At 41.2% G+C, this 24,645-nt stretch overlaps 1 protein-coding gene across 6 annotated transcripts in view; it reads left to right on the top strand.

The window, feature by feature from the left end:
• Positions 1-24,645, top strand: part of ENOX1 (ecto-NOX disulfide-thiol exchanger 1) — a 730,917-nt gene that overhangs the window by 608,654 nt on the left and 97,618 nt on the right. For all 6 annotated transcript variants that reach the window (XM_053563923.1, XM_053563922.1, XM_053563921.1 and 3 more), the window contains one exon: positions 8,843-9,027. In XM_053563923.1, the coding sequence (XP_053419898.1) occupies positions 8,843-9,027 (185 nt within the window). The remainder of the gene's footprint in view (positions 1-8,842; positions 9,028-24,645) is intronic.

Genomic DNA, 24,645 nt, shown 5'->3' with positions numbered 1-24,645 from the left:
TAGTATCCCTTGGATAGCTAGGGATTACCTAAGGTGCAACTATTAGTAACTAAAAGAAGAAAAACATTTTTTATTCAACTCATCTTTGTCATCACGAGTATTTGGTATTATAAAAATAAAAGCTTTGTGAACAAGTTGATATTCTTTGCAAAAGGCAAAACTACCAGTATGAAAGCGTGCACGCACGTGTGCGCGCGTTTGCGCACGTGTGTGTGTGTGTGTGTGTGTGTGTAGAGGGTAGAGCAGGAGAGGGAAGATACCACTTCCTGAGGGAAAATTTTCTTGAAGAAAATTACAAGTAACCAATTGTTATAAGGTAAGAAGGGAGAAGAAAACTGCTGCTTCTGCATTGTAGGCTGATGAGGAAATAAGGGGAGTCTTTTAGAGGGAAGGATTGTTGTTTAAAGCTTCTCTCTTTGGACAAGACTAACTCCTCCTTAGGGTGAAGTCACCGAAAGCACAGCCCATGGCAGAGTCCTGTACCCTCAGAGGCACACTGTCTGCCAGGGGGAGATGCCATAGTGGCAGTGGTAGTGTCACTGTCCCTGAAAGCCAGTGTAATTTTATGATGCATCTTGATGAGCTAAGTCTGACTTCCATAAAAAACAATCATTCAGACCTTCAGAGAATTAGAAAAAAAAAAAAAAAAAAAAAGGCCAGGCATGGTGGTTTATGCCTGTAATTCCAGTAACTCTGGAGACTGATGTGGGAGGAATATTTGAGGCCAGGAGTCTGAGACCAGCCTAGGCAACACAGTGAGACCCCTCTCTAAAAAATATTGGACAAACTTAGCTGAGTGTGGTGGCCTATGCCTGTAGTCCCAGCTACTCAGTTGACGAAGGCAGGAGTACCGCTTCATCCCAGGAGTTCAAGGTTGCAGTGGCTATGATTAGGCAACTGCATTCCAGCCTCGGTGACAGAGACTCTGTCTCTGAAAAGCAAATTCTTTTTAAAAAGTAATCTTTTACCCTGTTTCCCCAAAAATAAGACAGTGTCTTATTATTAAGATGTGCTCCCAAAGATGCGCTAGGTCTTATTTTCAGGGGACGTCTTATCTTTCCTGTGAGTAGGTCTTATTTTCGGAGGATGTCTTATTTTCGGGGAAACAGGGTATCTTAGAAATCAAAATAGGGATTGAAAATGAAACAAAACTGAAATCTAATCAAAGGAAAAGGAAGCGTAGGGGAAAATTGCCCCTCACCCCAGGAGCTGCCTGCCTGGCTTTCTGACTGGGAAAGCAGCCACCCTGCGCCCCTTGCCCTCCACTGGCCCTTCTCCCATCCTCAGTACTTCCTCATGGAGGTTGCTGGGCCTTCAGTAAAGCAGTTTCCATTGTGTGACAGTCCCCCTCTGCTTCCCTTCAGCTCCTTAAAGAGTGAGTTCAACTTAGAGGCCCAACCCAAGAAAGAGCCCTATCAGGGTGCTTATCTTCCAGCCAGAGGCCTCCCCTCCCTCCCCCTTCCAACCACTGCACATTGTAGGACAGCCCCGCTAGGTAGAGAATTCCTAATCAGCTTCTACCAGGTTCTTCATCTGCAGTTGTCCCTGTCGCGGAAAGCCCTGCTCCCAGGTCCGGCCTGTGTATTCACGTGTGTTCCCGGCAGACTCCAGAGGCATGTGCACCTGACACAGCATCCTTCAGCAGCATTCGAGATAACAGACTTACCCTGCTATTGGAGGAAGTGAGCTTGCCTCTTCCTTTTGCTTATTTTCCTCTGAGGAAAATGGGGAGTGTTGGGGGGAGGTATCAGAGGATAATGATGTAAATGGAAAAGAGAACAGGCATGATGTGAATTCTCCACTGTGGCAGCAGCACGCAACACCTTCCAGCCCTGCCACCAATACAGGTTGCTTCCTGAGGAAGAGCTATGTGGAAGGAGGAGCAGGGGATTTTTTTTCTTTCCCTGAGTCACCTGCTGCCAGTGGTGCCTCCAGACTCATTTTTAAGCCATTATAATAACAGGGTCTAGCTTACCTGCACTCTCCAAATTACCCTTATTTCACTGGCCTCACACGGGATGGAAACAGACACTGCTTTGTGCTCCTGTTTAGCTCTCCCTAATGATAGCTAATGTGCAGACTGTAATACACACTGCAAATATGAAATGTTATGTCAATGCTAAGTTGTAATAATAATAATCCTGCAAAAATGTAACAGAAGGAATTTCCGTGAGCAATTTGAAGAAGATTGCTGCTTCAGTGGTGATACAGGTATTATTGAGAAACAGATCAATTGTACTTTCTTGGTGCCTATGAAGCTGTCTGGCAGGGGAGTGGCTGTTCAGCAGGCTTGGTTCCAGGAAGCCTTCCAGCTCTGCCTGGCCACAGGGAGGCAGCGAAGCCGCCAGCATTCCTAGAGAATGAAGCCATGGATAGTGAGGGATGCAGCGCCTTCATTTGGTCTGCTGCGGATGGAGCTTGTCTTTGTCTGTCGTCAGCTCATTCAGAATAGACCCAGGGGACGGAGCTCTGTGGGAGGTGAGAGGTAAGAAGAGGCATCTGCCACCTTTATTCTAGCTGAAGACACACATGCTCATAAAAGCAAACCACAGCTAAGCTCTAACTTTGGTTCTTTTTTTTTTTTTTAATTAAATCATAGCTGTGTACATTAGTATGATCTTGGGGCACCATACACTTGGTTCATAGACCGTTTGACACATTTTCATCACACTAGTTAACATAGCTTTCGTAGCATTTTCTTAGTTATTTTGCTAAGACCTTTACATTCCACATTTACTAGGATTCACATATACCCTTGTAAGATGCACCACAGGTGGTTCTTTAAGAGCCCTGAGGTCAGTGTGGGTCTTAGCACAACTCTCTTAATGAAGCATTAACAACCAAGGCTCCTGAGCTCAGGGATTAGTGGGTATCAATGTGCCATTTCAGAGGAGTGAGACCCAGGGCACAGAGAGGGACTCCCTGAGTGGTTTGAGTCAGGCCTTAAGACTGCCAGAGGGTGAGTTTAACTTCCACATAGATCATCCCCAAATTTGTCCTGCAGAAAATATGGATATGAACATTTATTTTAAAATAGGATTGTGCCCTCCACTTTCATGGCAGAGCCCCTCTCTAGCAGATTACCACTCAAGTAGAACTTGAAATGGAAATGTTTTACCAGTGCTGGAACAAACCAGCCAGTACAGTAGAGTCTTTGGTTTCCTCCTTTCTTGAACCACTGTGCTTCTGTGAAGCTAGACCCCTAATGCTTTACCTCAAGGAATGTAATTCTGGGCCACCCCCTACATTGCCAGCCAGCTGTGTAACCTCCATGTCTTTGAAATGCAATGCTAGCCCTTACAAAATAAGATAATAACCATATTTACTTCATTGTATTTCTGTGAGGGTGAAGGATATTATGCAAGTAATATGCTTAGCACAGTACTTTTATATAGAAGTTGTTAACTAGAACTACCACTCTCATTGCTATGACTATCACTGCTACTGGTACTTGAATAGTGACTGTGCTTTTGGCCCAAGTCTTCCTCTGACTCCAATCAGGAAGTGCTCAAGGCTTTGAGACAGGGCGGGACTCATGGGACAGGGCACAGGGATGGAATAGGACTATCTCACGGGTGCAGAGCATGGAGTTGGGGGCAATACAAAGATACAGGAATAAAACCAGAATGAGAAGCCACGCTTGTGGTTCCTTCAGAAGTATTCATCCAAACAAGACAACCGGAGCCTCGTTCAGAAACAAGGGCGCAGAAGGAGCAGGGGTCTGAGCAGCACTTCTAAGTGAGGCCTCAGCACTCCCCAGGGGCTGGTGGAATGCACATTCGCAGGCTTCCTTCCAGACGTGCCTATTGGAAACTCTCAGGGTAGGGCCCAGAAATACGTGTTTTAATAATATGCCCACCAGAGATTCTAATGAGGGCCAATGTTTGGAAAACACTAGGTTAAAATAATGCCAGCTGCTATATATATAATATATAATGCCAGTAGCCTAACCAAAAAGAAAGTGTTCATTTCTTGGGCTTGTAGTCCAAGGCTGATATTGGGGTTATGGACACCTTTCCTCCATGTGGTGACTCAGAGATCCAAGCCCCTTCCAGCAGTGGAAAGAGAAGGAGGGACTCCGGAAAGCACATACTGCTGCCCCTCACGGCATTGTGTCTCTGTCACAGAAAGCCACTGAACACCCCGGATGTTGCAGGAAAAGATTCAGAGGGCAGAGAGAACCTGGACACTGTTCCTGTCACTGGGACATAACAGGGCCCAGAAGGCAGGGTCATGGAGCAGTGAGCCGTGGAAGGCATACAGATATTGGGGTGATATCTGCCAGGCCTTGAGCCTGTCCCTGTCCTCTTGTGTCCTGGACCTCTCAGTATGACTGCCTACCTGGATAATAGCCAATTAAATCCTTAAAGACGATTTTCTTTGCATGTGGGAAAGAAATATACAGTTCAGCAGTGTCCTTCCAGCATTCCAGGAGGACATCTGGCAAAGTAAAGGGGGAGTGTTGAACACAGAGCTCCCCGAAGACACAAAGACTAACAGTTCTGGAGAAATCCAGATATTGTTAGAAACAATATATTAAAATGTTTTATTATTTAGTTACTTCTTGCCTGAGCATGAAAAAGATATTAACAGACTGTCAGTTTACTGGGACATAACCCAAAATAGCTTACATTTCTCATATATTGCTAATTATTTTTCTGAGACTGGTAAGAGATTTCAAGGCTTTCACTAGATTATTTACTTAAAGAAGTTAAGCATGCCATTATCTGTTCCCATGGAAACACAGTAAGACAGCACACAGAGGAGGAGGTCACTTTGACCATAATTAATATAAGGGATAATGGTTTATATAGAATCTAGTAAGGGATACGATGGGATGCTGTAATACCTTTAAGCCTCTCCTTCAGCAGTGCAACTTAATCTTTGAATCCGTTTTCATACACTGGTATCACTTTGGTTGGTTTTACGAGTCAAATGCTAATTTTTAAAATATAAATTCCTCTCCCTTAGAAAAATTTTTCTAATGTTAATTAATTTTTAACCCAATCAAAAAATTCCAGTGTACACAATTTTTCTAAGGTAGTGAGTAACTATAAATGCATGTACCGGCCTTAACCTTCTTGCAAATGCTACAGCTCCTTGCCATGTTTCCTCAATAAATGGTTGATTGGTGAATTAATTATGATAACTCAAAGGCACCACTAAATTCAACAGTGCCTTTTAAATCTCCAAAAAAAAATGTACTTATGTTCAATATAGTTTACATTTAAGGTATCTAATTGTATTCTTTTTTATTGGGGTGTCTCTTAGTTAAATATCCCATTTATTGGCACCCAGTGTACTCGTTGGGGATTCCTGACAAAAAATGCACAGTTTATTAGTTTATTTTTAATCCTTATGCTTATTTTAATAGTGAATTTGTTGTGTAGTCTCTTAGGATAAATTTTAGCATGAAAGCTTGATGACACATTTTTTAAAACTCTTTAATTACAATATTCCAGAAAACACTACAGAAAGAGAGAGAAAAGTAAAGAGGCGACATTTCAAGTTTCTGATTTTTTAACACACTGACAAATTATTTTACGTCATAAATTATTGGGATTTTTTTTCTGCTAGAGCTTTGGTCCAAAAAACATAATATAGCCTCTTCCAGGCAGACTCAGGTCTGCAGCATGACCCTGAATACTGTTTTAAAATGGGTGGCCTGAAGTTAAGTGGAGTCAATATACAATTTCTCACCTTTTACAAGATAACTGCTTGCTGCCACATGATTAACTACAATTTTTTTTGTAAATAACAAGCTTGAAATTATTTAATCAAAAATGTAAATCAGTTATATGCCCCAATTATAAAAATGTTGATGAGATTGGCTATGGTATTGATTTTTTTTTTTTTGGTAGGGGGAATTATAACTGTTGGTTTGGTTTTTATAATATATCGTGATGTCACATTCCTATTCCAGGAATGCAAATAGCATCATACCCTGCTTGGCAGGCACAGTGGTCACCTAGCTTAGCCAAGAATAAGAATGTTCAGCAGTATCATTCTGCAAGCTTATACGACAGTCCCTAAAATAATAGATGGTACACTTTCCTGTATGTATTTATGTTCAGATAATTTATTTAAATAATGCTGCTGGCACATGCTTTATAGCTGCTTTCATTCTGCTACACAGATTTCAGCATATCTTGCAGACTTGCAATTCATTTGGAAAATGTAATTTCCATCCCTGCATACTAATCGATTTCTTCACAAACACCTGCTATCAGTTATGATAATAAAAATGCCACTCTGAATTGAAAAAGGGCCAAATAGAGCTTCCTACGGAAATGACTTAAGTGTCTTTGAATGCTACTAAATGTAGTAATGTGCTTGTGTAGTGCCAACACTTTTTTCATCATTTGCATTTTCTGTGATTTTGCCCTATTACAACATCGCCTCCTACAAATGATACCTCGCAACTGTTGCCTTATAGATTGGTAAACTGACTTTTCAGAAGGTGGTAAACAGTATGGGCAAGATCTGAAGTTGGGCTGTACAGTGTTAAAAAGCACTAGCTCACGTTCCGGGGTGTACCCTGGATCATTTCTGATTTTATGAGTAAATCTCTGCAAACTATAAAATTGGCTGCCCCTTGGTTTTGCACACACATATAAACCAAATAAATTTCCTTTATTCATTATCTGCAGCCTCCAGTTCATTCCACATACCATTGCTAAACTAATGTTCCTGAATCACCAATTTCCTTGTGTCCTTTCGCTGCCCCAAGCACCTTCTGTGGTTCTCAATCGATTGCTCCATTGAGCCAAACCTTCCCCATCCTCTCTCATTCCCAGTCATGGATCTACTTTCTCTCACTGCTTCTAAGCACACTTGCCTTTTTGGTCAAGCTTCCCTCCTTCTTGCCACAAATATTCTATCTTCAGTTCTCATCTCTGGGCTTTTGCTTACCCTGTGGTTCCTGAGACATTCTTCCTCAGTTCTTGGGAGATTTTCTTCTTTAAAAGCCCTGTTTTATCCTTTAATCTCCATTTCTCTTTCTCTTCTTTTAACTTTTACCAGATGTATTCCTTTGCCAAACACCTCAATGCAAAATTGTTCACTTCTTTATTCAATCAACATTTATTGACTCCAACTGCATGCACGTTCTACCTTTGGGATGCATTAGTTTCCTTTCAAATATGTCAGTTTCTATTAGATTTTTAAACTCTTTGAAAGAAGAGACAAATTTTGTTTCCTCTTCTGGTCATCCAAGATGACCAGCCATACCTGGGCACAGGTAAGTATATAGTAAATGCTTAGCAACTAACTGATCCCTAATGATTTAAGGTAGGGAATTTTCTGGTTACTTGCCTGCTTTGTGTGGTGAGTACTTCAGTGTGTACTATATATACGTTATTATTTTGCAAAGTGGAATTTCATAAAACACTCAACTGTAAAACTATTAATATAATTAGACATTTGATATTCAAGGGAAGAATTCAGTAAAGTCTGAGAGCAACTCAGAAAAGCTCTGTCATTATTGTCCTGTAATGGGCAAGTAGAGTGTTCAGGAGGCTGACCTTGACCTGTCCCCCTGACATAAGGGATCCAGGGATATGGAGAAAATGAACATGGCTGGCTGTGCAGGAGGCTCCACACCAAAAGTGGCATCTTTCAAGAAGTTTCTGGTAACAAGCTTCTCAAATTTTCTTTCACTTTTTTCTTTAAAAAGTGGAGAATAACTTTTCTGTGAGGTGGGAAGAATGTACGGGACACTGATAGGAGAGTAAGGGGCAGAATGTGAAGCTGGAACAGTCTGTTAAGAACTAAGCACACACAGACTGACGGCGGTGCTGTAATCGAGAGCAAAGAGCCTGGAACTCATGGATATAGGTTTGAAGATTGTTTCTGCTGCTACTTTGTGGGACTGGACAATTTATGCAACTCCTCTGTGCCTCATTTTTCTCAAGATGGGGATAAGACCAGCACCCGCATCACAGGCTTGATGAGGGGGATGAAGCAAATTAGTTCATATGAAGTTCTTGGCCCAATACTTTGTGAGCTCTCAGCAAACTATTATCATTATCAGAGATCATGAAGCAATAAAGTGGGAACCAGAGACAGGAATTCCCTATCCACAATCCGTGTTTTGTACCATTCACTCTTTCATTTGGTTCTGACTGTTTCCAAAACTTTGAGATGTATGAAACCACAAGTGTCTTCTTGGTTTTTCATTAAGATAGAGATGTGCATGAAATCTGAGCCTACACACATAGAATTTTAGCTTTCAGGGAGGAGTATTAGAGTAACCACTCAGCCTTGTAAGGAAACAGAGTTTTAATCTGTTGGTGAAACAGATGGAACTAGGTTACCATTCTGATAGGAGTTAGAGAAAACAATTCATGCAATTTGTCCCAGCGGTAGAGCAGGCAGGAACAGTGTGCATATAAATTCCTGTCTCCCCTGGGATGCTGCCACATGCCTCAACCTGTGGAACAGCTGATGATCGGAAATAAAGCAGTGCTCCAAGGAGCTAAGCCAGCTTGTGGAGAGGGAGAGGATGGTATTATGGTAGATGTGATTGTTGCCAGGGATTCTGAATGTTGGCATCACCTTCCAACACCTAGGAGGTCAGGAGACAGAATTTGGGAGGACTTAATCCTGTGCCCATAAGGAAGGTTCAGACATAAGACAGGACACAGAGAATAGATAAAAATTCCAAAAGGAGGGATATATGCCAACTACAGATTAGCCTCAGTGCATGGCATTTGGGTTTTCTTTCTGAGCTGGGAGGAAGAAACATTAAGAATTTGGGTGAAGAGACTCCCTTTCCCACAGAAAGCCTCCACAGTCTGAGCAGGACGGTAACTCACTGGGACCTGTTCTGTTTGTCCTCCAGCCCTGGCTGCTCAGGCCTACGCCCTGAAGGAGGAAAATGACAGTCTTCGCTGGCAGCTGGACGCCTACAGGAACGAGGTGGAGCTGCTGAAGCAAGAAAAAGAACAGCTTTTCCGCACAGAAGAAAACCTCACCAAGGACCAGCAGCTCCAGTTCCTGCAGCAAACCGTACAAGGCATGCAGCAGGTACGTGGCCCACGGAAGGGAACTGTGCATTAACTGGAGGGAAGTAAAGGGCCACTGTGTGGTAGGAAGGGCGGAGAAGAAACAACAACCAAAACCTAGGTGTATAGGAGAGGAAAGTGCTGAAGGCCTGTGTGGAAGGGTAGAGTGTGAAGAAGGGCCAAGCTAATGACATATGTTGAAAAAATGCACCCTGGAGGTAGGAAATAAAGGAAGAGAATTTAGGAGATTGAGATGTTGTATATATAAGTAATGCAGCCGTGTGGCAGATGGTTAGCAAATCCTCACCTATAGGTGATACAAGAGTGTTGCAATCTTAGAACTTTCAAGTTCTTTTTTTATTTATTATTAAATCATAGCTGTGTACATTAATGTAATGTATGGGGCACTATACACTGGTTTTATAGAACATTTGACACATTTTCATCGCACTGGTTAACATAGCTTTCCTGGCATTTTCTTAGTTATTGTGTTAAGACATTTATATTCTACATTTAGTAATTTTCACATGTACCCTTGTAAGATGCACCGTAGGTGTGATCCCACCAATCACCCTTCCTCCACACATCCTCCCCCCGCCCTTCCCCTTCCCCATAATCTTAGGTTAGAACTGTGTGACAACTGGTTTTAAAAAGGCAGCTTGTTTTGTTTGTTTTCAAGGTTAGTGGAAATGTAAACTATATTGTTTTCACTTCTTCTGTATTATACCTAGGATCTAATCAGGTTTGTGAGCACAATACATATTTAAGAAATGGTTGTTGATGGAATGGATGGAACACCAGAGTTCTGGGGGATAGGTAGCTTTAGAAATAGGACAATAACTGTGGTTTTGTTGAAGAGTGCCAGAATTTGTCCTAGCATACTGAATTTAAAGGTGTATATTGATAGCTATTGTTAGAAAGGAGGTGAAATCTATAGGTGTGGAGTATACTGTTAGAAATAAGAGGTCGAGGGAAGAGGAAGATCTGAGTGTTGGCAGGGGAGGAACAGAATCAACAGAATCCAAGATTCATAGGTGGATTTGTGTCTGAAAATATTAGGTAATATATGATACTCTTTTTTTGCTATTTTCAAAGATAATTTTATTTTTGCTTTTTAATTTTTTTTTATTAAATCAGAACTGTGTACATTAATGCAGTTATGGGGTACAATTTGAAATATTTGCACCAAACTGGTTAACATAGCCTTTGCCACATTTACTTAGTTATTGTGTTAAGACATTTATATTCTACACTTAGTAAATTTAACATATACCCTTGTAAGACACACTGTAGGTGTGGTCCTACCAATTACCCTCCCTCCACTCATCCTCCCCACTCCCATCCCCTCCCTTTCCCCTTCTTCTTGGCCTATAGTTGGGTTATAGCTTTTATAAGAAAGCTATAAATTGGTTTCATAGTAGGGCTGAGTATATTGGATACCTTTTCTTCCATTCTTGAGATACTTTGCGAAGAAGACTTTGTTCCAGCTCCATCCATGTAAAAATGAAAGAGGTAAAGTCTCCATCTTTTATTAAGGCTGCATAATATTCCATGGTGTACGTATACCACAATTTATTAATGCATTCGTGGGTTGATGGGCACTTGGACTTCTTCCATGACTTGGCAATTATGAATTGGGCTGCAATAAACATTCTGGTGCAAATATATTTGTTATAAAGTAATTTTTGGTTTTCTGGACCAAAGTAGAGGAATTGTAGGCTCGAAAGGCAGATCTATTTTTAGATCCCTAAATGATCTCCAAACATATTTCCAAAAGGAATGTATTAGTTTGCATTCCCACCAGCAGTGCAGAAGTGTTCCCTTTTCTCCACATCCACACCAACATCTCTGGTTTGGTGATTTTGTGATATGGGTTAATCTTACTGGATTTCAACGATATCTCAGAGTGGTTTTGATTTGCATTTCTCTGATGATTAAGGATGATGAACATTTTTTGATACATGATATTCTTAAAGTGTTTGGGCCTTTGAGTGATCTTAGAATAATAGAGCATAAATTATCATCTTCACACATAAGAATTCTTTAATTATTTCTCTAAATATATAAATTCAACTAACGTTTCTGGGGGGAAAAATTATTTTCACTTAAACAGGAGAAAAATACACATAGGATGATGGAAAGTTAAAATGGGTAGTGAGTAGAACATTTTTTTCAAATTCCTCTAACTATATTGATTAATCTCTGAGATCAGGAGCATGAACTGCCTACAAAAGTATCTAAGTGATTAGCTTTAACTACCACAAAAATATGAGCCTGACCAAAAAAAAAAAAAAAAAACAGAGATATAAAAAAAGAATAATGGATTGGGAAGTGAACAAGTTAATGACTAAGACACAGAAATTATGTCTTAAATATCTCTTGCCATTTTAAAGCAATTGTTGAGTCCTGGCATTGAGTGCTAACTGGTTGGTGTTCACAGTGTGTGTTAGACTAATCAGGGAGATTCAGATGTCAGAGCCATCCAGGAAAATGTCATTACAGTCATCGCTCAGGTCCCTGTACTTGGAAATTGATGTAACAGCTGCTGTGTGAAGCTCCTGGGGTTGTCTGTATGCCCCAACATTGGGTGTTTGTGGGTGTCCTTGCCAGGATGAGAGTCTGTCGATCTCCCCAAAAGCCATAGCCAGACCTAGCTTAAAAGTTCCTATGTCACACTTCAAGTAACTGGGCTGCTTTTCCTCCGCAAAAGATTACTCCCAGTTGCTTTAAATGTAAATAAAGCTGTTGATGGTGTTGGTGCATAACTTCCCATGGGGAGTACTTCAAAAGTGGCCATAGGGATATTCAGCAATGAGGTATGTAGCACTTTTTCTAGGATGAGTTTATAAATTTAACTGTGTGACCTCATACACTTTAAAATATAGTTAAAAATTTGTTGTCTCACAGTTCAGAAGACTGCAACCCCAAAATTTAGGGTCTAAAAGCAGGGCTGGTTCCTTCTGAGGGCAGTAAGGAAGAACATGTTCTGTGCCTCTCTCCTAACTTATGGTGATTTGCTAGAAATCCTGGGCCTTCCTTGGTTTGTAGACACATCACTGTGCTCTCGGCCTTCATTGTCACATGGCTTTCTATGTGTGTGTGTGTCTGTGTGTGCATGCGTGCGTGTGTGTGTGTGTGTATGTGTGTGTGTGTCCAACTTTCTGCTTTTGCTGTGACATAGGTCTTAGAGGATCAGTGGCCCACCCTAGTCCAGTATGACCTCATCCTAACTATACCTACAAAGGCTTATTTCCAAATAACATCACATTCTTTGGAACTAGGGGCTAGGACTTCAAAATTTGGATTGGGGTTGAGGGACACAGTTCAATCCATAACAGACGTATCATAGATAGTCAAGATATATGCATTGAATGAAGAAATGAATGGACAAAGGCCCAGAGGCAGGAACAGCACACGGCAGGGTGCCTGTGGGCCACGTGGGACCCTTGAACTAAAAGAGCAAGGCAGGGAGTGGTGAGAACTGACACCCAGGAGCAGCATGTGGCATCTCTTTAGCACATGGGAAGTGCTCAATCCATGGTGGCTGCTGTGATTTTAATTCTTCCTGGTTGTTAAGCCGATGCATAGTTATCTCTGTATCAACACATCCTTGATACAGTTTTAAAATACAGTTACTTCCTTAAGACTCATGTATCTACCATATTTCTACCATGTGTGAACAAATCACGACAACTTGCAAATTTGAATTCCAGTACAAAGAATTATCCTAATTTTGAAACATATTTCCAATCTTCCCACTATCTAATTTATAAATTAGAAAATCATGGTCTCCATGGAAGGTGACAGAGAAAGGAGGGTCAGCCTCCCATCTGTCATCATTCCCACAGTTGATCTGTGTCGGGAAGTTATTTCTGTAACAAACAAAAGAAATGAAGGGCCTTAATGACCTTAGAAGTAACAGACAATTTTTAGAATTGCCTTCATGTTTAGCCAAAAAATTGCTAACCTCTTTCAATCCCTTAAGTATATGTCCCTGACATGATGCGGACATATCCTTATTTTTCATGTTTCCATGAAGAAAACATTATGGACGGTGGTTCCTAAAAATGAGAAAACCTTGGGTGAGTTTGGATGGTTTTCAATTTACCTGTGTACTGCATGTGAGTCACAATTTAATATATTAAAGGCTTCGTACAAAAGGGAATAACAGCATGTATCCACGTAGCTGACAGTGAAGTTACTTGTCTTTGCTGCAGAATAGAGTAATTTTTGACTTTCATTTAGGTATACAAGTAAAGAATATACATAATTTCAACTCTTACTTTCCATTTGCCACACTGGATTTGTTAGTTAGATTTATTGAAGTAAGATTTACTTAGAGTAAAAGTTCTATGAATTTTGACAAATACACACAGTCATATAACTGCTATCGATACACAAACCGATTCCATTACCCATCCCTTCATGCCCCTTTTAGTCAACCCCACTCCTCTCCTGGCAACTACTGATCTGTTTTCTATCATTGTAGTTCTTTCTTTTCCAGAACGTCACATAAGGAGAATTATACAGTATGCAACCTGTTGAGTCTGGCTTGTTTTATTTAGCACAGTGAATCTGAGATTCATCCACGCTGTATGTATTTGTAGTTCATCCATTTCTAGGCTGACTAGTATTCCATTGCAAGGAAGAGTTATTTGTTTTTCTAGTCACCAGTTAACAGACATTTAGTTGGTTTCCAGTTTGGGGCAGATATGAATAAGTGTGAATAAAGGTTCACCTAGAGGCTTTTTCTTTTCACTTGTGTCCCACCAATAATAGGATTATTGGTCCAACTCTAAGTGTATTTAAGTTTTTAAGAAACTGCCAGGCTGTTTTCTGAAGTGTCTGTGCCATTGTGCATTCCCATAAGGCTGTATGAGAATTCAAATTCTGTGTCCTAATCACTCAGCACTTGGCATAGTCAGTTGGTTTTAGCTTTTTTAGCCACTGTCATTAAATGTATAGTGGTATCTCATTATGGTTATTATATAACACATTGTGTTATATGGTTAAATACAACACATTATTACTGTTATATTTTTAAATAATTAATTTACTTAAAATTATTTATTGAAGCTTTATTATTGAAGCAGAATTATTTTTGAAGCTTTGTGTAATATTCAATTATTTATTGAAGCAGAATTATTTTTGAAGCTTTGTGTAACTCATATTGATAGGACTAATGCATACTCAGATAACAGGATAGCATTAAAAACTGATAATAATAAAACTAACAATGACTATGTCAGAAGGTTCCTTCAAAATACTTTAAAGCAATGCTTTTGATAGTTTTAGGAAATCTAGTCTATATACCCACTGTCATAGGCCAGTAAAGCATGGGCCATGTAGGACAGCGGATCTCTAATGCACTTAGCTTGACATTAGTGAGGCCCAGGGTTAGTCTGCTGTCTTGACAACTTTTAGCAAGGGAAGATCATAAAATAAAAATGGGGAAAGGAGGATTATTATAATCAACACCATTTTAGAAATTAAGTAACAAGTATTTTTCTCTTTAATACTCCAGGAGGAACGTATGTGTGATTTTTATATACATGTATTACAAAATCTTACTAATCTAGATTAATTTCATGGAAGACAAATATGGTATTTGCCACCTTCCTAAAATGTAAAATAGCCCCAGTTAGTTTTGAGAAATATTGGGCAAATTTATTCTATGTAATACATATTAAGGAATAAATGAAAGTGTTTGGAAATTTGAACATCAGTGAGTGCATCTGACCTTTGAGTAAGTTCAACGTGTTCTCTGCAGTCTTTTTTAAACTGTTTCATTGCTTAGTAAATAATTTTTTCAAGATAGGGAAAAACTTGTACTCACATGTAACGAAGTCTTAAGTTATGTGTCAAAATCCAGATAATAATAATGGCAGCGGGAGTGGTAACTAGTGGGCTGGTGGTGGCTGTGGAGAGAAAGGTGACTATAGTGCTGATAGAGGCTGTGGTGGTGAAGGTGGTCATGGTGCTGGGAGAGGCTGTGGTGGTGAAGGTGGTCATGGCGCTGTCAGAGGCTGTGGTGGTGAAGGTGGTCATGGCACTGAAGGTGGCTGTGGTGGTGAAGGTGGTCATGGCACTGATAGAAGCTGTAGTGGTGAGGGTGGTCATGGCACTGATAGAGCTTGTGGTGGTGAAGGTGGTCATGGCGCTGAGGGTGGCTGTGGTGGTGAGGGTGGTCATGGTACTGATAGAAGCTGTGGTAGTGAGGGTGGTCATGGCACTGATAGAGCTTGTGGTGGTGAAGGTGGTCATGGCACTGATAGAGACTGTGGTGGTAAAGGTGGTCTTGGCACTGATAGAGGCTGTGGTGGTAAAGGTGATCATGGTACTGATAGAAGCTGTGGTGGTGAAGGTGGTCATGGCACTGATAGAGGTTGTGGTGGTGAAGGGGGTCATGGCGCTGATAGAGACTGTGGTGGTGAAGGTGGTCTTGGTGCTGATAGAGGCTGTGGTGGTGAAGGTGATCATGGTACTGATAAAAGCTGTGGTGGTGAAGGTGGTCATGGCACTGATAGAGACTGTGATGGTGAAGGTGGTCATGGCGCTGAGGGTGGCTGATGTGGTGAAGGTGGTCGTGGTACTGATAGAAGCTGTGGTGGTAAACGTGGTCATAGCACTGATAGAGACTGTGACGGTGAAGGTGGTCATGGTGCTGAGGGTGGCTGAGGTGGTGAAGGTGGTCATGGTACTGATAGAAGCTGTGGTGGTGAAGGTGGTCATGGCACTGATAGAGGTTGTGGTGGTGAAGGTGATCATGGTGCTGAGGGAGGCTGTGGTGGTGAAGGTGGTCATGGCGCTGAGGGTAGCTTGGTGGTGAAGGTGGTCATGACGCTGATAGAGGTTGTGGTGGTGAAGGTGATCATGGTACTGATAGAAGCTGTGGTGGTGAGGGTGGTCATAGCGCTGATAGAGGCTGTGGTGGTGAAGGTGGTCATGGCGCTGAGGGTGGCTGTGGTGGTGAAGGTGATCATGACGCTGATAGAGGTTGTGGTGGTGAAGGTGATCATGGTACTACTGATAGAAGCTGTGGTGGTGAGGGTGGTCATAGCGCTGATAGAGGCTGTGGTGGTGAAGGTGGTCATGGCAATGAGGGTGGCTGTGGTGATGGTAGTGGCATGGTTGTGATTGTGACATTGGGATCATGGCTGTGGTAGAATAGTGGTACTTCTGATAATTAGAAAATTTTAGGGAAAGACATAAAATGAGCATATCTAAGAATATTTCATTGTTTCTTGAAAACTGAGGAAATTCTCAAAAATGCAGCAGACCCAATGCTCCCAGCAAACTTTGGAAGGTAGTGCTCCAGGGAATGGGGTGGCTGCCACAGTGCAGGCAAGAATGCAGAGCAATGTAACAGCAGCTTATTTGCAACAGAAGTCTTTCCTTCTTCTTAGTCTTTCTTCACTTTTATGTTCTGTTTTTAATTTCTAACCAAAATTCCCACCATTCTAATAATGGACCTGCTAAGTTGGTGCTCTTGTGTCCATTACATTTTCTCTAATATTTTGTTTTTACTTTATCTTTCATCCTTTCCATTGAAGTTTCTGCTTGATAATCAGATTATTTTATTTTAAAAAATGTATTTTGTTCTTTGATTTTGTTTTTGCCTGTCAATACAGTATCTGCTTATGTTCTCTGTTTATTATCTTTTCATGCAATCTTATTTTATAGCTGCATTATGTTTTTGAGAATACTAACTAGAATTTTAAAAATTCTTTTTATTCCTCAAACATTTCTCTTTATTCCATCCAGGGTTAGTCATTTGATTTTTGTATTTCAGTCTTCTATGTACAGGTTTCTTTACATATGAGGTAAGGGTTGACAGTCTATGTGTGTTTGGATGTGAAGGGCTTGATTTACTTTTCTAGGAGGCTGTGTGGGTGTGTGCATTGTTGCATCCAGATCTCCTGCAGGTCTGATCTTCCTCCTGTGCAGTGGCCAACTGAGCGCTCGTGGATTGGCAGGCTTTATTTTAAGAATAGTTGGGGAATCCCTCAAATGCCAAAATCTGTCACATACTAGGAACTCCCTAGAAATCCCTTCTTGTTGTGTTTGCTTTTATAAATTTATTCATTGACAGACATTTTAACTGAGATTGTGGTGGAAAGAAACACAGATACACACACAGCCTCTGATATCTTGAACAGGAACCTGTTTCAGGGGCTTCTGACTTTAACCCAGTTCTTGAATGAATTCTTGGTACCTTGTGGCTCAGCAGGTGGAGACGGGAGGAAACTGAAGATTATTCTGGCTGTCCCATGGAGCAAGGGAAGGCAGTGAGTAAGTGAAACTGAAGATTATTCTGCTTCCCATGGAGCAAGGGAAGGCAGTGAGCAAGTTTCATAATGTGTCAGAGGAAGGAACAAGGAACTTAAAGCAGCATATTTTGCTGTCTCAGCAAGAAGAGGCAAATCCACAAACTAAAAGGTCTTTTGAAAGAAAGGAAGATAAATAGTCAGAAAAGGGTGATTTGAAGAGGCTGCAGTATGGAGGAAGCGGACCAGTAGAATCTGTTTCAGACGAGGGCTGAGCAGGATAGGCAGAAGTGATGGCAGATGTGGTGGGAAGAACGAACAGTTCTTCCTCTGTCGTTAAAAACATTTTTTAAAGGAAAATAGCACATGCATAAAAGGACAAGAAAAAGGGAAAATGAGAAATCCCTTTAAAAGGAAAAATTCGAGTTTTTTGTAATGACAAATTCTACTTTAAGAGCTTTTAAGAAATATTTAGAGACAATGTAGAATGTAAAAAAAATAAAGACTGAAAGTTAGGAAATTAAGTTGCAATACATCAAGAGGATCTACCTTCTAAGTAGAGTTCATGAGCCTCAGAAATGTTTAGTTTGAAGGAAGCAATAACACATACATGCTGATCTGGTTGTTGACTCACTCAGGAGGATGCTTTTAACAATATTATCATAATTTCTTTAATTTAGGAAAAGCTATACATCAGTGCGAAAAACAATTCAGTGTCATTGGACAGGGCAAGAAAATCTCATTATTACAGCATAAAGAAAAAGGCTTTCTTTTCTACTCTTTGGTACAAGTAGCAATGTCTTCAGCTTTAAAAAGTTCAAAAAATATGTGCGTGTACAAACCCTCACACACATATAAAAACCTGGAGTCTTTACAGCTGTGGCTACAGCAATACGCCCATGTTTGATTCTATTTCGAACACTCAGATGAAGTTTCTTTCTTTCTAAATAGAAAAGAATGCACGAAACATTTCCCACATTCATATGAAAAGCAACTGACATTCTACTAGAATCAGAAAAATCATAAAACGTGCACATCTCTCAGATGATGTGGTTTTAAAAAGATTCAGTGACTTAAACATCAAGGTTTACAAGAGCTGCCAATTTTGGTATCCACCACAATCTTCCTTTCTTTACATTTAACTACCCCAGATTTGTAATTTCATTTCTGTATTTATTCTTCAGCCAAGTATCTTGGGAAGGTGCATTGTAATAGCAGACCACATGATGCTAATCCTCATTTATATTTCCACCGCATCTTTCATTACTCTGCTCAAGGTCATCTGTGGGGTTCTTGCTGGCAGTGTGTGCACTCCCTGACATTTGCAGATTGCATTCCTGGTGCATCTGAAGGCGACATGTGTCCCACTTCAGAGTGAGACTCTGAAAGGGATTGTTGGCCAGGTGTCCTCAAACTGCGGCCTGCAGGCCACATGAAGCGGTGCGAATTGTATTTGTTCCCATTTTGTTTTTTACTTCAAAATAAGATATGTGCAGTGTGCATAGGAATTTGTTCATAGTTTTTTTTTTTTTTTTTTTTTAAACCATAGCCCGGCCCTCCAATGGTCTGAGAGACAGTGGATTGGCCCCCTGTTTAAAAAGTTTGAGGACGCCTGTTGTTGGCTACATTTGGAACCAGAAATAGAAACCAATTCTCCAGTTCTTGGCCTGGGGCTTTACATTACAAAGCCCTACTTGTTTGAAATGATCACACCTGACATCCATTAGGGGTTTGGGCGTTTTCAAAGCACTTTCCCATTTGATTCTAGATAAGATACACAGACTAAAAATGAAGATAATGGAGAGGAAAGTTGATTTTTTTTTTAGCAGTTTCAAGAGAGGATGGGCCAGGGAGTATCTTGCTTTCCTCAGTGGGCACAGGTCATAGGCTGAGGAAGAGGAAGAAGATAAGCAGTATTCATGCCACACAAAGGCGTGAGTAAGAAAATGAAAACACTGGAGAGGGGAATATGTGGCTCCAGCTTGACTGCTCTCTATAGCACTCTGGGAAAGTCAGGCTGTCTGGGCCTCAGGGTCTTCACCTGGAGAAGGATGGGCTCTGCAAACCCCGGGAAGGCTGTGTTCTAGTAAAATCATGTGTCGCACACATGCGATTATGTATGTGAGAACATTTTGAAAAGCTGTTACACAAATGCAAAAGCTATTGCCATATTCCAGGTGAAAGTATGAAAATCTGTAGATTTTTTTTTTCCTTTTGTGGTTTTTGGCCGGGGCTGGGTTTGAACCTGCCACCTCCAGCATATGGGGCCGGGGCTGGCGCCCTACTCTTTTGAGCCACAGGCACCGCCCAAATCTGTAGATGTTTGAAAGAAGACTCAGAATTTGCAGAGTAAGCCCGGACAAGTGCAGATCTAAATGTCCTGATGCTGACGTGGCCTGAGCTGCTGCCCAACACCCCTTGCAGCAGGAAGGCCATCTGAAGCAGGTTCACATCAATTCACTCAGTCCTCACAACACTGCAGGAGTGTGTGCCTGTCCCCATTTGTCAGGTAAGAAACTGAGACCCAGAGGTATCAAGTGGCCATACCAGGGCACAGGAACACGGCATAGTGTAAGACCCCTCCAGCCAGGGTCTGTGCGATAGTCCCTGTCACCCCATGGCTTTTTGTAGTACACCCTGATAATAGTGCTTCGGAACCACAGTACTGGCAAGAGCAGAAGACGAGGAAGTTCTGTCCTCATGTGCAGGCAGGTTGCTGAAAATATTATTGGCAAAAACCCACTGCCAGTTTCTGATTCTCTTTGTCATAGCCCCTAATTTGTTTTTTGCAGTAGCAGAGCAAGAGCTAGCAAAAGGAAAGTAACATTCATGTAGCTTTCATGTACAAAATTTGAGTTGTGAAAATAAATCGCTTCATTCGTGGAAAGAGAAAGAAAAGCCCTAATAAAATTTAACTATGAGCTGCTTCGTCTCATCATCAGTTATCCTGCTCTGCCATTAATTAATCTGATCATCAAATGCATCCTCATTAGTAATCTTTCCTGCTCAAAATAATAAGGCTAGCAGATGAATCGGTATAGGACCAGAGTAGAAAGAATGGCATTGCCCTGCAGACCATTAAAATCATTTGGCTTCTGCCTTAGCTGCTTTCCTTGACGTCTGCAGTGGGAAATCCTGAATCTCCAGTAGACCAGAAGCAATGCCCAGGATACAGGAACTTCACTTTTGCCAACAGTCTGTGGCCATCATCGATGACCTTTGAATAACCTTCCCTTTCCACACTTCTTGTGAAAATTGCCTCCTGATTTATACGCTATATCATACAATGAGTTTATAGTATAGTGATTTATAGTGAACTCGATCTTTTCTTAAATGTAGTACATCAGTACGTCAAGATGGACTTTTGCTGCAGACACATACTGGCCTTTTACTCTGTTTGACCATACTGTCTTTCTCCCTCTAGCCACAGACTCTAAAATGAATCTTTGTGGTCTGGCCTTGACTTCACTTCTTTATAGTCTCCCAATGCAAAGAAGCCGACTCATTTGCAGTGAAGCCCTGAACCCTGCCAGCACTAGTGCTGCCTATGTATAACAGGTGTCCTGCTCCAACCAAAATAATGTAATTAGCCATCTCTCAGATCAGGCCACAGTTGGGAGGGCATTGTGCTCCAGGGCTTTCCCCATACAGCTGCTGAGGAGGGACAACATGAGGATTAGGAAGACTAGCCACTTTCCTTCTTATCAGAAAAAAAGGCTTTTAAAAAAATTCAGGGATAGGGCGGCGCCTGTGGCTCATTGAGCAGGGCGCAGGCCCCAAATACCGAGGGTGGTGGGTTCAAGCCCAGCCCCAGCCAAACTGCAACAAAAAAATAGCCGGGCGTTGTGGCAGGCACCTGTAGTCCCAGCTACTTGGGAGGCTGAGGCAGGAGAATCGCCTAAGCCCAGGAGTTGGAGGTTGCTGTGAGCTGTGTGACGCCACGGCACTCTACCCGAGGGCGGTACAGTGAGACTCTGTCTCTACAAAAAAAAAAAAAAAAAAAAAATTCAGGGATAAATTATGTGGGGGCAAAGAAATACAGCATTGAAACAAAGAAGAAAGGAAAATTAGAGAAAATCAAATCCTCCTTACATAAGAGAAAACCTCAGAAGAAGAAAAACAGGTGGAAGTTGCAGTTTTCCTGGTTTTAGATTTGTCATTTAAATTTTTTTTTAAACCAGGCACATTGGCACATGCCTGTAATCCAGCACTTAGGAAGGCCAAGACAGGAGAATCACTTGAGGCCAAGAGTTCAAGACTAGCCTGATAAACATAATGAGATGCCAACTTTATAAAAAATATAAAAATTAGCTGGTCATGATGGCACATGCCCATAGTCCCAGTTACTAAGGAGACGAAGGCAGGTGAATCGCTTGAGCCTGAGACCTTGAGGCATAATGGCTTCATCTAGCCCAGGCGAGAGAGGGAGACCTTGTCTCAAAATGAAAAAAAATTTTTTTCGGCTATTTTTCCTTTTTACAAAAAGGAAATGCTCAATGTAGAAAACTTCGAAACATAAAAGAAACATATAAAAGGAAACAAAACCGGGCTTAGAGAGCAAAATGGCCGCCGAGTAACACCCTCCTTGCATCTGGGCACTGTGAGTCTGGGGAGATAGGACTCCAGGCATCTCTGGCTGGTGGGATCTGCCTATCATCACCCCTGTGAGGATACAGGGAGTCAGCAAGAGACTTCTAGACCCCAAGAGGAGGACTAAAACAGTGGAAAAACGGCAAGTGGTCGCGTGTGTTCAATGGGTCTAAACCCGCCTGCAACTGTAAGTTCAGTAGCAGCAAGACTGCAAACTGGAAAGGCCTTACCTGTGAACTGTTTTGGTGTCTTTGGACGTGGCACTCAGTTGAACTGCCTTGGGGAGAGCCTGAGAGGGAGTGCGGAGAACTTTGGCCATTGTCTAGGGCCCCAGTCTGAGCTGCTGAGCCAGACGGAGCTAATAGTGTTTGGCTGTGAGCCACAGAGAGCCATTGTGATTGATCTGCCCCGGCAAGATTCGCCCTCAGGTTTGCAGAGCTAGAATCGGGTGGGAGCTGGTAACCTGGCGACTGAGTAGGCTAAGGGTGCGGTCTGAGCCACCTTGCAGCCCTAACCCTCAGGGGCAGAGTGAGACCAGTTTTGGCACACTGGGTAAGTGGATACCCACTTCAGCAGTGATTCCAGCGACAAGCACTTTCCTGGGAAAGCTTCTGCGCAGCAAGTTTACAAGTTCAAAGTGCCTTTTAAGTGGGCTGAAGAGAGATTTAGGTGTCTACGTGCTGGGGTTTAAGAAATCAGCAGCCTCCAGTCGTATCAGAACTGTGATTAAAATCTCATACCCCAGAAGACCACATGTTGCCCAGACAATATTCAACAACATATACATACTCCTTTGTTTTTGGTTGTGGTTTTTTTTTTTTCTTTTTGGTTTGGTTGTTTTTTGTTTATTTTGATGTTGTTGATGTTGTTTTGTTTTTTAATTTCAAACTTTTCCGTACAGATCTTTTTTCTTACTCAATTTTTCTAGTTTAATTATAATTTTTCCATTACTGCCTTTTACTTTTTTTTTTTTTTATTGTTGGGGATTCATTGAGGGTACAATAAGCCAGATTACATTGACTGCAATTCTTCGGCAAAGTCCCTATTGAAATCATGTCTTGCCCCCATAAAGTGTGACACACACAAAGGCCCCACCCTCCCCCTCCATCCCTCTTTCTGCTTTTCCTCCCCCCCGCATAACGTTAATTGTCATTAGTTGTCCTCATATCAAAATTGAGTACACAGGATTCATGCTTCTCCATTCTTGTGATGCTTTACTAAGAATAATGTCTTCCACTTCCATACAGGTTAATACAAAGGATGTAAAGTCTCCATTTTTTTTAATAGCTGAATAGTATTCCATGGTATACATATACCACAGTTTGTTAATCCATTCCTGGGTCGGTGGGCATTTAGGCTGTTTCAACATTTTGGCGATTGTAAATTGAGCTGCAATAAACAGTCTAGTACAAGTGTCCTTATGATAAAAGGATTTTTTTCCTTCAGGGAAAAATCCCCAGTAAGGGATTGCAGGATCAAATGGGAGGTCTAGCTTGAGTGCTATCAGGTTTCTCCATACTTCCTTCCAGAAAGGTTGTACTAGTTTGCAGTCCCACCAGCAGTGTAAAAGTGTTCCCTTCTTTCCACATCCACGACAGCATCTGCAGTTTTGAGATTTTGAGATGTGGGCCATTCTCACCAGGGTTAGATGATATCTCAGGGTTGTTTTGATTTGCATTTCTCTAATATATAGAGATGATGAACATTTTTTCATGTGTTTCATAGCCATTCATCTGTCATCTTTAGAGAAGGTTCTATTCATGTCTCTTCACCATTGACATATGGGATTGTTGGCTTTTTTCATGTGGATTAATTTGAGTTCTCTATAGATCCTAGTTATCAAGCTTTTGTCTGATTGAAAATATGCAAATATCCTTTCCCATTGTGTAGGTTGTCTCTTTCCTTTGGTTATTGTCTCCTTAGCTGTACAGAAGCTTTTCAGTTTAATGAAGTCCCATTTGTTTATTTATGTTGTTGTTGCAATTGCCATGGCAGTCTTCTTCATGAAGTCTTTCCCCAGGCCAATATCTTCCAGTGTTTTTCCTATGCTTTCTTGGAGGATTTTTATTCTTTCATGCCTTAAATTTAACTCCTTTATTCATCTTGAATCAATTTTTGTGAGTGGGGAAAGGTGTGGGTCCAGTTTCAGTCTTTTACATGTAGACATCCAGTTCTCCCAACACCGTTTATTGAATAGGGAGTCTTTGCCCCAAAGTATGTTCTTGTTTGGTTTATTGAAGATCAGGTGGTTATAAGATGTTAATTTCATTTCTTGGTTTTCAATTTGATTCCAAGTGTCTATGTCTCTGTTTTTGTGCCAGTACCATGCTCTCTTGACCACTATGGCTTTGTAGTACAGACTAAAATCTGGTATGCGGATGCCCCCAGCTTTATTTTTATTACTAAGAACTGCCTTAGCTATACGGGGGTTTTTCCGGTTCCATACAAAACACAGAAACATTTTTTCCAAATCTTTAAAGTACGATGTTGGTATTTTGATAGGAATGGCATTGAATAGGTAGATTGCTTTGGGAAGTATAGACATTTTAACAATGTTGATTCTTCCCATCCATGAGCATGGTATGTTCTTCCATTTGTTAATATCCTCTGCTATTTCCTTTCTGAGAATTTCATAGTTGTCTTTATAGAGGTTCTTCACCTCCTTCGTTAGGTATATTGCTAGGTATTTCATTTTCTTTGAGACTATGGTGAAGGGAGTTGTGTCCTGAAATAGTTTCTCATCTTCACTGTTATTGGTATATACAAAGGCTACTGACTTGTGG

Source organism: Nycticebus coucang, chromosome 15, assembly GCF_027406575.1.
Source record: "Nycticebus coucang isolate mNycCou1 chromosome 15, mNycCou1.pri, whole genome shotgun sequence".
In the NCBI taxonomy this organism is placed as follows: domain Eukaryota; kingdom Metazoa; phylum Chordata; class Mammalia; order Primates; family Lorisidae; genus Nycticebus; species Nycticebus coucang.
The sequence above is the reverse complement of the archived record's forward strand: the minus strand, read 5'-3'. Positions and strand labels throughout refer to the sequence as shown.